The sequence below is a fragment of the Rhinopithecus bieti genome, unplaced genomic scaffold (genome assembly GCF_001698545.2).
Source record: "Rhinopithecus bieti isolate Rb0 unplaced genomic scaffold, ASM169854v2 scaffold_12155, whole genome shotgun sequence".
NCBI classification, from domain to species: domain Eukaryota; kingdom Metazoa; phylum Chordata; class Mammalia; order Primates; family Cercopithecidae; genus Rhinopithecus; species Rhinopithecus bieti.
In genome coordinates this window covers 1,967,473-1,980,190 of record NW_016807423.1, presented here as the reverse complement: position 1 = coordinate 1,980,190, position 12,718 = coordinate 1,967,473, and the positions used below count along the sequence as shown (strand labels likewise).

General features: G+C 42.6%; 1 protein-coding gene across 2 annotated transcripts in view; it reads right to left on the bottom strand.

Moving 5' to 3' along the window:
• The window catches only part of EIF2B3 (eukaryotic translation initiation factor 2B subunit gamma), a 155,666-nt gene that overhangs the window by 141,629 nt on the left and 1,319 nt on the right, over positions 1 to 12,718 (bottom strand). For both annotated transcript variants that reach the window (XM_017881820.1, XM_017881819.1), the window contains exons 2-3: positions 8,614 to 8,770; positions 5,896 to 6,041 (exon numbers count right to left, since the gene is read on the bottom strand). In XM_017881820.1, coding sequence (XP_017737309.1) covers positions 5,896 to 6,041; positions 8,614 to 8,761 — 294 coding nt within the window. In that variant the 5' untranslated portion in view covers positions 8,762 to 8,770. The remainder of the gene's footprint in view (positions 1 to 5,895; positions 6,042 to 8,613; positions 8,771 to 12,718) is intronic.

Below are 12,718 nucleotides of genomic sequence, written 5' to 3'. Positions count from 1 at the left end.
ACACACACACACACACACACACACACACACACACATTATTTATTTATATATATATATATATTTTGAGACAGAATCTCCCTCTGTTGCCCAGGCTAGAGTGTAGTGGTACGATCTCAGCTCACTGCAACCTTCACCTCTCGGGCACAAGCAATCCTCAAACCTCAGCCTCCTGAGTACCTGGGACTACAGGTTAATTTTTGTATTTTGGGAGCAATATAGCGAGACTCCCTCGTCTCAACAAAAACTAAAAAGTTAGCTGGGTGTGGCAATGTACGCTCATGGTTCCAGCTACTCAGGAGGCTGAGATAGGAGCATCGCTTGACCATAAGAGGTCAGTGCTGCAGTGAGCCATGATCACGCCATGGCACTCCAGCCTGGGTGTCAGAACGAAATCCTGTTTCACAAACAAAACAAGTAAAGAAAGAAAGAGGTTGGAGACCTTGTACACTGTTGGTGGGAATGTAAAATGGTATAGCCACTGCAGAAAATAGTATGGCAGTTCGTTAAAAAATTAAACATAGGCCGGGCGCGGTGGCTCAAGCCTGTAATCCCAGCACTTTGGGAGGCCGAGTCGGGCGGATCACGAGGTCAGCAGATCGAGACCATCCTGGCTAACACGGTGAAACCCCGTCTCTACTAAAAAATACAAAAAAAACAGCTGGGCGAGATGGCGGGCGCCTATAGTCCCAGCTACTCGGGAGGCTGAGGCAGGAGAATGGCGTGAACCCGGGAGGCGGAGCTTGCAGGCGACAGAGCGAGACTCCACCTCAAAAAAAAAAAAAAATTAAACATAGAAATAGCATACAATCCAGTAACTACACTTTTCAGTATAAACCCAAAGAACTGAAAGAGGGTCTCAAAGAAATCTTTGTACATCCATATTCACAGCTGCATTATTCACAACAGCTAAAATGTGGAGGCAACCCAAGTGTCCGTGGATGGATGAATGGCTAAGCAAAATGTGGTATATCCATAAAACAATATTCCTCAGCCTTAAAGAGGAAGTAAATTCTGCAGAATGCTACGATGTGGATGAACCTTGAGGATGTTATGCTAAGTAAGCCAATCACAAAAAGATAAATACTGGAGGTGGAGGCGGGCAGATCACTTGAGGCCAGGAGTTCAAGACTAGCCTGGCCAACATGGTGAAACCCCATTTCTACTAAAAATACAAAAACTAGCCGGGTGTAGTGGTGTGCACCTGTAGTGCCAGCTACTCATGAGGCTGAGGCACAAGACATGCTTGAACCCAGGAGGCAGAGGCTGCAGTGAGCTGAGATCATGCCACTGCACCCAAGCCAGGGTGACAGAGCGAGACTGTCTCAAAAAAAAAAAAAAGACAAATACTGTATGATTCCACTTACACGAGATACTTAGAGGTAGTCAAAATCATAGAAACAGAAAGTAGAATGGTAGCTGCCATGGGCTAGGAGGAGGGGGACGTTAGTATTTAACGGTAATAGAGTTTCAGTTTTACAAGATAAAGGTTATAGAGATGGAGGGTGGTAATGGTTGCACAACATTATAAATGTGCTTAATACCACTGAACTGTACACTTGACCCGAATTTTCTTCCCATTACCCTGATGGAATTCCCCATATATTCTCTAAACAAATAAGTAGCTGTACTCCAGAAAGCAGCACACCCAACATTATTTTATTGGAAGCCCCCATCCTAATCAGAAGCACCCAAAATCCACTTGAGAGAAAATACAGAAAAGTAGGAAAGGAAGGCCAAAAGTGAATGGAAATGCCTATATACACTGTGCTGGAGGTCCTGGCCAGAGCAATGAGACAATTTTTTTTTCTTTTTTTTTTTTTTAAAGAGTTGGGCATGGTGGCTCACGCCTATAATCACAACATTTTGAGGGGCAAGGTTGGGGTATCACTTCTGTCCAGGAGTTCTAGACCAGGCCTGGGCAATATAGTGAGATCCTGTCTCTATACAAAAAAAAAAGTCCAGGTGTGGTGGTGCATGCCTGTAGTCTCAGCTACTTGGGAGGCTTAGGTAGGAGAATCACCTGAGCCTGGGGAGGTAGAGGTTACAGTGAGCCGTGATCGAGCCACTGCACTCCAGCCTGGACAACAAAGTGAGACTGTCTAAAAAAAAAAAAAAAGTAAGTAGCCGGGCATGGTGGCACATGCCTGTAGTCCTAGTTACTTAGTTACTTGGGAGCCTGAGGTGGGAGGACTGCTCGAGCCCAGGAGTTTGGGGTTACAGTGAGCTATGACCACACGACTGCACACAAGCCTGGGTGACAGAGTGAGACTGTCTCAAAAAATAAAATTAATGTAATTTAATTTTAAAAAATAATAAAGATTAAGAAGGAAGATATAATACTGTTTTTATTTGCAGGCAATATGATGATAAGGTCCTAATCGAATCTATAATTTAAAAAGTCACAGCGCATAATGCCAAAATACAAAAATCAATTGTGTTTCTATACACACGCAATAAACAATTGAAAATAGAAAAAATACCAATTACAATATCATTAAAAATATTTACCTAGGAATAAATTTATCAAGACATGTTCAAAATCTCTACATTGGGCTGGGTGTGGTGGCCCATGCCTATTATCCCAGCACTTTAGGAGACTGAAGTGGGAGGACAGCTTGAGCCCAGGAGTTTGAAACTAGCCTGAGCAACATAGTGAGACATCTCTACTAAAGTAAAAATTTTAAAAATTAGCTGGGCATGGTGGCATATGCCGGTAGTCCCACCTACTCGGGAGGCTGATGTGGAGATCACTTGAGTCCAGGAGGCTGAGGCTGCAGTGAGCTTTGATCACACCACTGCACTCCAGCCTGGACGACAGAGTGACTATCTCAAGAAGAAAAAAAAAATCATCACTGAAAATTACAAAATTCAGTTGAGAGAAACTAAGGGAAACAAATAAATAGATACACAATTATGTGTTACTTAACGACAGCGATATGTTCTGAGAAATGCATTGTTAGGTGATTTCGTCGTGCAAACATCATAGAATGTACTCACACAAACCTAGATAGTATAGCCTACTACATACGTAGGCTATATGGTATAGTCTATTGCTCCTAGGCTACAAACCTGTATAACATATTATTATATACCATAGGTAATTGTAACACAATGGTAAGTATTTGTGTACTTAAACATATCTAAACATAGAAAAGGTACAGTAAAAATATGGTATTACAATCTTATGGGACCACATATGCGGCCAGTCATTGACCAGAAATTGTTATGTGGCACATGACTATATATACCATGTTCAAGGATCAAAAGATTCAATATTAAGATGTCAAATCTGAGCTGGGTGAGGTGGCTCATGCATGTAATCCTAGCACTTTGGGAGGCCAAGGTGGGTGGATCGCTTGAACCCGGGAGTTCAAGACCAGCCTGGCCAACATGGTGAAACCCTGTCTCTATAAACTACAAAAATTAGCCAGGTGTGGTGGCACACACCTGTAATCCTAGCTACTTGGGAGGCTGAGGCACGAGAATCAGTTGAACCTGGGGAGGTGGAGGCTGCAGTGAGGTGGTGCAGTAAGGAGGTGCAGTGGAGGTGGAGATTGTACCACTGCATTCAGCCTGGGTGACAGAGCAAGACTCTGTCTCAAAAAGAATACAAAACAAAGACAAAACCATAAACAAACATCTACACAAAGGTCAGATGAGCAGAAATTTCTTAGAGTGGACACAAAAAGCAATAACCATAAAAGACAAAATCAGTAATTTGGATTTCATCGACATTAAAAAGTTTTCTCCAAGAGACACCATTAAATAAAAAGACAAGCCACAGACTGGCGGAAAATATTCACAGCACATATCTCACAAAACACTTGAATCTAGACTATATTAAGTATTCCTACAATCAATAATGGAAAGGCAAACAACTCAATTAAAAAATAGACAAAGGCTTTGAGCAGACACTTCATGAACATATATAAATCGCCAATAAACATATGAAAAGGTTTTCAGCATCATTACCATCAGGGAAATGTAAATTAAAACCACAACGAGATACTACTACATACATACCTACTAGAATGGTTAAAATGAAAAAGGCTGACAACACCAAGGGTTGATGAAGACGTGAAGCAAACGCAACTCTTATAAACTGTTTCATAAAATGGTACAACCACTTTAGAAAACTGGTAGTTTCTAATAAAGTAAACCCTACAGCCGAGAATATTTTCACAAAATGACCTGCAGAAAAATGCTCATAATAGCTTTATACAAGATAACCAAAAATTAGAAACAACCCAAATAACTGTCAATAGGACAGATAAATAAATAGTAGTATATTCATTCAATGGAACACTACTCAGCCTAAAAAGGAACAGATTAGTTATACTTTCAATAACATGAAAGAATCTGAAAAATACGTTGAACGAAAGAAGCCAGAACAAAACTGTATGATTCCATTTATATGAAGTTTATAAACAAATAAAATTAATATGTAGTGATAGAAACAGAAGAGTAGTTGACTCTGAAGATCGAATACTTACTAGAAAGAAGCACAAAGGAACTTTCAGAGGTGATGGAATTGTTCTAGATTCAGATAATGGTAATCTAGGTGTATATTTAGTACCTGTGCATTTTACTGTGTATAAATTATTCCCGAATAAAAGGGGTGAAAAAGTCATGTATTTGCATTAATTTTTTGTTTTATAGTACAAAAGTCAGTTGAAAATAACACATCCTTTTAATCACCAGAAATAACAGAAGAAAGTTTGTCTCCCATTTCAAGTAATAGGGCAACATCACGATTGAATTTTTTCCAAAGAAAAACAATTTTAGAACAATCTACAGTGGATCTTTCTCAGCTTTTGGGCCACCAACCACTGGGGAGACTATGTTCTCATATCTACATGCTCCTTAGTTTCTTAACCAAAGGTGACTAAAGTTCAAATATTACATGGGAGGTCTATGAATTTTTTAACGTTCCTTTGTGCTTCTTTCCAGTCAATTCTCAACTGCAGAGTCAACTGCTCCTGTGATTTATATATTAACATTTCTTGTTCATGAACTTCATATAACACATTTAGAGTGTATCTTTTTTTTTTTTTGAGATGGGGTCTCGCTCTGTTGCCCAGGCTGGAGTGCAGTGGCGTGATCTCGGCTCACTGCAACCTCCACCTCCCGGGTTCAAGCGAATCTCCTTCCTCAGCCTCCCCAGTAGCTAGGATTACAGATGTGCGCTACCACGCCCAGCTAATTTTTGTCTTTTTAGTAGAGACAGGGTCTCACCACGTTGGCCAGGCTGGTCTCAAAACTCCTGACCTCAAGTGATCCACCCGCCTCAGCCTCCCAAAGGGATTATAGGCATGAGCCACTGCGCCTGGCCTAGAGTACGTCTTTTTTTTAAAAAAATAAAAATGTACCATTACTCAAAAACATAGGAAACCAGTGACTATGACAAATGAATGTCTAAATCTTTCCTAGTAACCAAATCAAAGAACAACTAAAGAGTACATGGCTAATAAAGTATGGGATGTAAAAACATATTAGAAATAAAGTTTTGTAAACTATAATGCACTGGGGGCCAGGCATGATGGCTCACGCCTGTAATTCCAGCACTTTGGGAGGCTGAGGCGGGCAGATCACCTGAGGTCAGGAGTTCGAGACTAGCCTGGTCAACACGGCGAAATCTCATCTATATTAAAATTACAAAATTAGCCAGGCATGATGGTGTGCGCCTGTAATCCCAGCTACTTGGGAGGCTGAGGCAGGAGAATTGCTTGAACCTGGGAGGCGGAGATTGCAGTGAACTGAGATCACATTACTGCACTCCAGCCTGGGTGACAGAGCAAGGCTCTGTCTCAAAACAAAACAAAACAAAACTATAATGCATGCATTGGATATTACTTATCTTCAATAAACAAGAAGAGTCAAAAAATCGCTTTTCACCTTAAGTTTTGGATATATGTAGCGCAAAGAATCTGCAGTTCCCATGTCAGCATCATCAGGAATACACACAATATCTGGCTTCATTTTCATCTTGAATTCTGCACATAGAGCCTTTTGAACATCCCTGGTTGTAATCACAATGACTTCTACAGGACAAAAGAAAAAAAGAAAGAAAAGCAAAAACTTATTCATGTAGACAGTGGTTTCACTATTTCAATTAGATTCGGTCTATTTCTAGGTATAATAACAACTGCTAATATTATTGTGCCTTTTCAATGTGTTTTACCTGCATTCCCCCAATTAATTCTTTTTTTTTTTTTTTTTACAGACAGGGTCTCACTCAGCCACTCAGGCTGGAGTGCAGTGGCACTATCACAGCTCACTGCAGCCTCAACCTCCCAAGGTCAGGCAATCTTCCCACCTTAGCCTCCCAAGTAGCTGAGACTACAGGCATGTGCCACCATGCTTGGCTAATTTTTGTACTTTCTGTAGAAATGAGGTTTTACTCTGTTGCCCAGGCTGGTCTCCAGCTCCTGGGCTCAAAGGATCCACCAGCCTTGGCCTCCCAAAGTGTTGCAATTACAGGCGTGAACCGCTGCGTCTGGCCTCCCCTAATTAATTCTTACAGCAGTCTCATCTTATAAATGAGGAATCTTGGATTAAAAAACATGCTGGCTGGGCGCAGTGGCTCATGCTTGTAAATCCCACACTTTGGGAGGCCGAGGCAGGTGGATCACTTGAGCCCAGGAGTTCAAGACCAGCCTGGGCAACATGGCAAAATCTTGTCTCTACAAAAAACTTCAAAAAATTGGAGGTTTAGGTGGAAGGATTGCTTGAGTCTGGGAGGCAGAGGTTTCAGTGGGCCAAGATCACCCCACTGCACTCCAGCCTGGGCAACAGACTGAGTCTCTCTCAAAAAAACAAACAAACAAAAAATCAGGTCTACATGAATGGTGCCCACACTTTAATATATTATATGCCACTTCTCCTTGATATGAAAAATTCAGAAGAACGTTCATCAAATATACAAATGGGAAGAAATACAAAAAACACTTTGGGAAGCCAAGGCGGGTGGATAACTTCAGCCCAGGAACTCAAGACCAGCCTGGGTAACACGGCGAAACCCTGTCTCTGCCAAACAAAAAAAGAAAAATTATCCAGACGTGGTGGCGTGCATGTAGTCACAGCTACTCAAGAGGCTAAGATGGGAGGATCGCTTGAGCCCAGGAGGCAGAAGTTGCAATGAGCTGAAATCATGCCACTGTACTCCAGCCTTGGGCAAAAGAGCAAGACCCTGTATCAAAGAAACCAAATGGGGCCATGCGTGGTGGCTCACGCCTGTAATTCCAACACTTTGGAAGGCCGAGACGGGCAGATCACTTGAGGTCAGAAGTTCAAGACAGGCAGATCACTTGAGGTCAGAAGTTCAAGACCAGCCTGGACAACATGGTGAAACCCTGTCTCTATTCAAAATAAAAAAAAATTAGCTGGAAGTGGTGGTGCACGCCTGTAGTCCCAGGTACTTGGGAGACTGAGGCAGGAGAATTGCTTAAACCTGGGAGGTGGAGGCTGCAGTGAGCTGAGATCACATCACTGCACTCCAGCCTGGGTGACAGAGTGAGACTCCAACATTTTAAATCTTCATTCAATACAGAGAGAGAGCTATTAAGCTACCACCCCTTCCTATTGGAGGCAACTCTAATAATGGAATGAACACTGGATCACAAGACTGGGCCTCAGGCTTTGGCACCCTGATTTATTATATCTAAATATAGGACACCTCAAACTCAATGTGACCAAAGCTGAACTCATTATTTTAATGAAGATAAAATTCATTAAAACCTTTTCCTGGCCAGGCATGGTGGTTCACACCTGTAATCCTGGCACTTTGGGAGGCCGAGGTGGGTGGATCACAAGGTCACAAGATCGAGACCATCCTACTAACACGGTGTAACCCCGTCTCTACTAAAAATACAAAAAATTAGCCAGGCATGGTGGCACACGCCTGTAGTCCCAGATACTCAGGAGGCCGAGGCAGAAGAATCACTTGAACCTGGGAGAGGTTGAACCCTGGCAGAGGTTGCAGTGAGCCGAGATTGTGCCATTGCACTCCAGCCTGGGTGACAGAGCAAGACCCTGTCTCAGAAAAAAAAACAAAACAAAACTGTTCCTTGTCTCCTATTCCTTTTCCTACTTAATGGCATAACTATCTACCTAGTAATGGTATAACTATCTACCTAGTTACCCAAGCAAAAAGTAGAGAGGATCACTAGACTTTAAGGTTCTGGAAGTCAGGGCCTGAGCTGTCTTTTCAATTCTGTACCTCCATGCTTAATACAGAACCTAGTACTTACATCAAAACACAATTTAAAACATATATATATTATGTATCAGATAATACAAATATTGCCTGGTACATAATAGACTCTAAGTACTGACTATGAGGCATTTAAGAGTCTCCATCTGCTCTTTCTGATATCCTTACAGGGTTCGTCTTGGATCACTGTGGACATCAGCTCCATAACGACAACACTTATTGCTATCCTCTCAACCTTTTTCACACAGCAATAGAGTACTCCTACATTCCTTATCTTAAAAAGCCAGTCTTCAGCCAATGAGTTCTAGTCATCCTCTCTCACTCTCATAATGCTGACAAATCATGGGGATCAAATCCCCTAAAAGTTTTATGAGTTCACAGCTCACTTTGTCATAGCTCACCTTCAAATCCAACACGCTCAAGCAGGTTCAATGGGTACCAAATTAAAGGTTTGTTCCCAACTGGAAGCAGAGGTTTGGGAATGCTGGAAGTTAGGTCTGTCATCCGAGATCCTCCGCCTACTGCCATCACTACTGCTTGAAATTCCATTTTTACAAACTGCAAGTACAGAAAAAACAATTAACAGAAAAAAACCAATGTAACAAAAATCAAAGTACACACAATACTAGGCTATTTTTATTTAGGTTACTGATACCCACTATGTCAAATGCATAATTCCCAACTCTAGCAATCAGAGTAAGAAAAGCTTAGCTGCAGATAAACATTATGTCTACCAATATGTATTCTCAGTTCTGTCCTTGGTAAAAGTGGGAGGATAGGAATGAAGGGCCCTTGCCCTCGAGTTATTCACAACTAAGTGGAGAAGACAAATTCAGTAAATCTCAATATATGTCATTGGTGCCACAGCAGAAAAATATCCAAGATATAGTGGGCATACAATAAAAGGAACACCTAGTTGTCATTGAAAACACAGGGAAGGTTTTAGAGGAACTGATGCTTGAGCTGACACTGAAGAAGTAAGAGTTTACCAAGTGGGCTTCTGATGTGTGAATTTTTATTCTTTGAAAATATTAGGCTGGGTGAGGTGACTCACATCTGTAATCCCAGCACTTTGGGAGGCTGAGGTGTATGGATCACATGAGCTCAGGAGTTTGAGACCAGCCTGGGCAACATGGCGAGACGCCATCTCTACCAAAAATACAAAAAATTAGTCGGGCATGGTGGCTTGTGCCTATGGTTCCATGGTTCCAGCTACTTGGGAAGCTGAAGTGGAAGGATCATTTGAGCCTTGGAGGCACGTGTTGCAGTGAGCCGAGATTGGACCACTGCACTCCAACCTGTGTGACAGTGAGATCCTGTCTGGAAAAAAAAAAAAAAAGAAAAGAAAAGAAAAAAAGAAAACATTAAAAGATGTCTGACTAGAATTAACAGCAGAAACACAAGCATGTTAGGATTCTGAAAAGTATGAAATGACTTAAGACTCCTCCAATAATTCAGCCATTGGCTCATCTTCTTATTCCTCCAATTTTTAAAGATATCACTATAAACACAAATGTAGGCTTGTATCTGAACCTAGATTTACAGAACACAATTATAAAAACAAACCAAATGGTTAATTCCTTTTTTCAAACTCAAGGTAATAAAAAAACCTATTTGACTTTGAAAAGAATCTCTTTACAGAAACTACCACAGAACAGAAGCACAGTAAAAGGTCATAAATATTTATTTATTTATTTATTTATTTATTTTTGGAGACGGAGTTTCACTCTTGTTGCCAGGCTGGAGTGAAATGGCGTGATCTCGGCTCACTGCAACCTCCACCTCCCAAGTTCAAGCGATTCACCTGCCTTAGCCTCCCAAGTAGCTGGGATCACAGGCATGGGCCACCATGCTCAGCTAATTTTGTATTTTTAGTAGAGATGGGGTTTCACCATGTTGGCCAGGCTGGTCCCAAACTCCTGAACTCAGGTGATCCACCCGAGTTGGCCTCCCAAAGTGCTGGGATTACAGGCGTGAGTCACCACGCCCAGCCTATTTACTTATTATTTATTTAGAGACAGAGTCTTGCTCCATTGCCCAGTCTGGAAGTGCTGTGGCACGATCATGGCTCACTACAGCCTCAACCTCCTGCACTAAAGCAATCCTCCTGCCCCAGTCTTTGGAGTAGCTGGGACTATAGGCGGGTGCCACCATGCCTGGTTTTTTTGTTTGTTTGTTTTTGAGATGGAGTTTCTCTCTTGTTGCCTAGGCTGGAGTGCAGTGGTACAATCTCAGCTCACCGCAACCTCTGCCTTCTGGGTTCGAGCGATTCTCCTGCCTCAGCCTCCCAAGTAGCTGGGATTATAGGCATGTGCCACCATGCCCAGCTAATTTTGTATTTTTAGTAGAGACGGGGGTTTCTCCATGTTGGTCAGGGTGGTCTCGAATTCCCAACCTCAGGTGATCAACCCACCTCAGCCTCCGAAAGTGCTGGGATTACAGGCGTGAGCCACTGCACCTGGCTGCCTGGGTAATTCTTTTAATTAATTTTTTATAGAGACGGGGTTTCACTATGCTGCCCAGGCTGGTCTCAAACTCCTGGCCTCAAGCCTCCTGCCTGGGCCTCCCAAAGCGCTGAGATTAGAGGCATGAGCCACTGCGCCTGACCGATCTTTATTGATTTAAACTGAAACTACTTTCTCTGACTTACAACAATGATGTAATTTTAAATGTGTTAAAATGTAACATTCAGAAGAAACAATGTATTCAACATCAAATTGCCAAATAACTTGTTGCAACTTTACTATAATTATTATTACTCCTGGGCCCAGGTATGTCAACATCTAAAGTGCAGCGCTTAACACCTACTATACTCAAGGCACAAAGTGAAGGCTCTTGCATAACATTCACAATGTAAAGATATGGTCATTTAGATTCTAGCAAGCATTGCCTCAGACTGGAATTTAATTTCATTTTGGCATTATATAACATCCACCACATCTAATGTTATTATGAAAAAGCACTGGACGCTTAAGAGGCAAAAGATGGGCTGGGCGTGGTGGCTCACACCTGTAATCTCAGCACTTTGGGAGGCCCAGGCGGGTGGATCACCTGAGGTCAGGAGTTCAAGAGCAGCCTGGCCAACTTGGTGAAACCCTGTCTCGACTAAAAATAATTTTAAAAGTAGCCAAACATGGTGTCAGGTGCCTGTAATCCCAGCTTCTCAGGTGGCTGAGGCAGGAGAATCACTTGAACCTGGGAGGCAGAGGTTGCAGTGAGCTGAGATCACACCAGTTGCACTCCAGTCTGGGCGACAGAGCGAGACTCTGTCTCAAAACAAATAAAAATAAAAAAGAGCCAAAAGATGGCCGGGCACAGTGGCTCATGCACCCAGCACTTTGGGAGGCCAAGATGGGAGGATTGCTTGAGCCCAGGAATTCTAGAACAGCCTGGGCAACATGGTGAGACCCCATCTCTATAAAAAATTAGCCAGGTGTGGTGGTGCATGCATGTAGTCCCACATACTCGGGAGACTGAGGTGGGAGAATCACCTAAGCCTGGGAGGTTAAGGCTGCACAACACTGCACTCCAGTCTGGGCAACAGAACGAGACCCTGTCTCAAAAAAAAAAAAAAAAAAAAAAAAAAGAGTCAAAAGATGAGTTTGAGTCATGATTCTGTCACTCATAGGTGGTATGATCAGGGGCCTGACATTTAAAACTCTCAGTGTCCTCAGCTTCCAGAAGGAAGCCTGGTGGTTAGGTCCACAGAACATAGAGTCAGAATGCCTAGGTTTGAATTCTAGATCTACTATTTATTATTAGCTGTGTGAAATAGGGCAAACTAAACTTTTCTATGCCTGTTTTTTAATTTTATGATGGGGATAATTACAGTTTCACTTCACAGAGTTGTTGTTAAGATTAAATGTTATTCTGCGTAAAGTAGACAAAATAATGTCCATCCCATGAGAAGCACTATATTTGTATTTGCTTTATTAGACAGAGACTAGATCAGGGAAAGCCTTCCTACTAACTGAACATGCTGCTTCATAATTCTGGTCTCTGCACTGCTACTGTTGCTTCCTAGTCTGCCTTCTCTTGCATCTAGTAATCACCTATTAAACTCTGAAGACAGCTCAAGAATCCCCTTGCCTACAAAGCCATTCCTAACCATTTCCACCCCTCCAGAAGTGACTCCTTTCCCCGAAGTGCTTCCACTCTGCCATGTGCAGATTATCTTAGCCTTTACAGGGTTTCATTGCACATGTGTTTAAATGTCTACTTAAAGGCCGGGCGCGGTGGCTCAAGCCTGTAATCCCAGCACTTTGGGAGGCCGAGACGGGCGGATCATGAGGTCAGGAGATCGAGACCATCCTGGCTAATACGGTAAAACCCCGTCTCTACTAAAAAATACAAAAAACTAGCCGGGCGACGAGGCGGGCGCCTGTAGTCCCAGCTAGTCGGGAGGCTGAGACAGGAGAATGGCGTGAAACCGGGAGGCGGAGCTTGCAGTGAGCTAAGAGCCGGCCACTGCACTCCAGCCTGGGCGGCAGAGCTAGACTCCGTCTC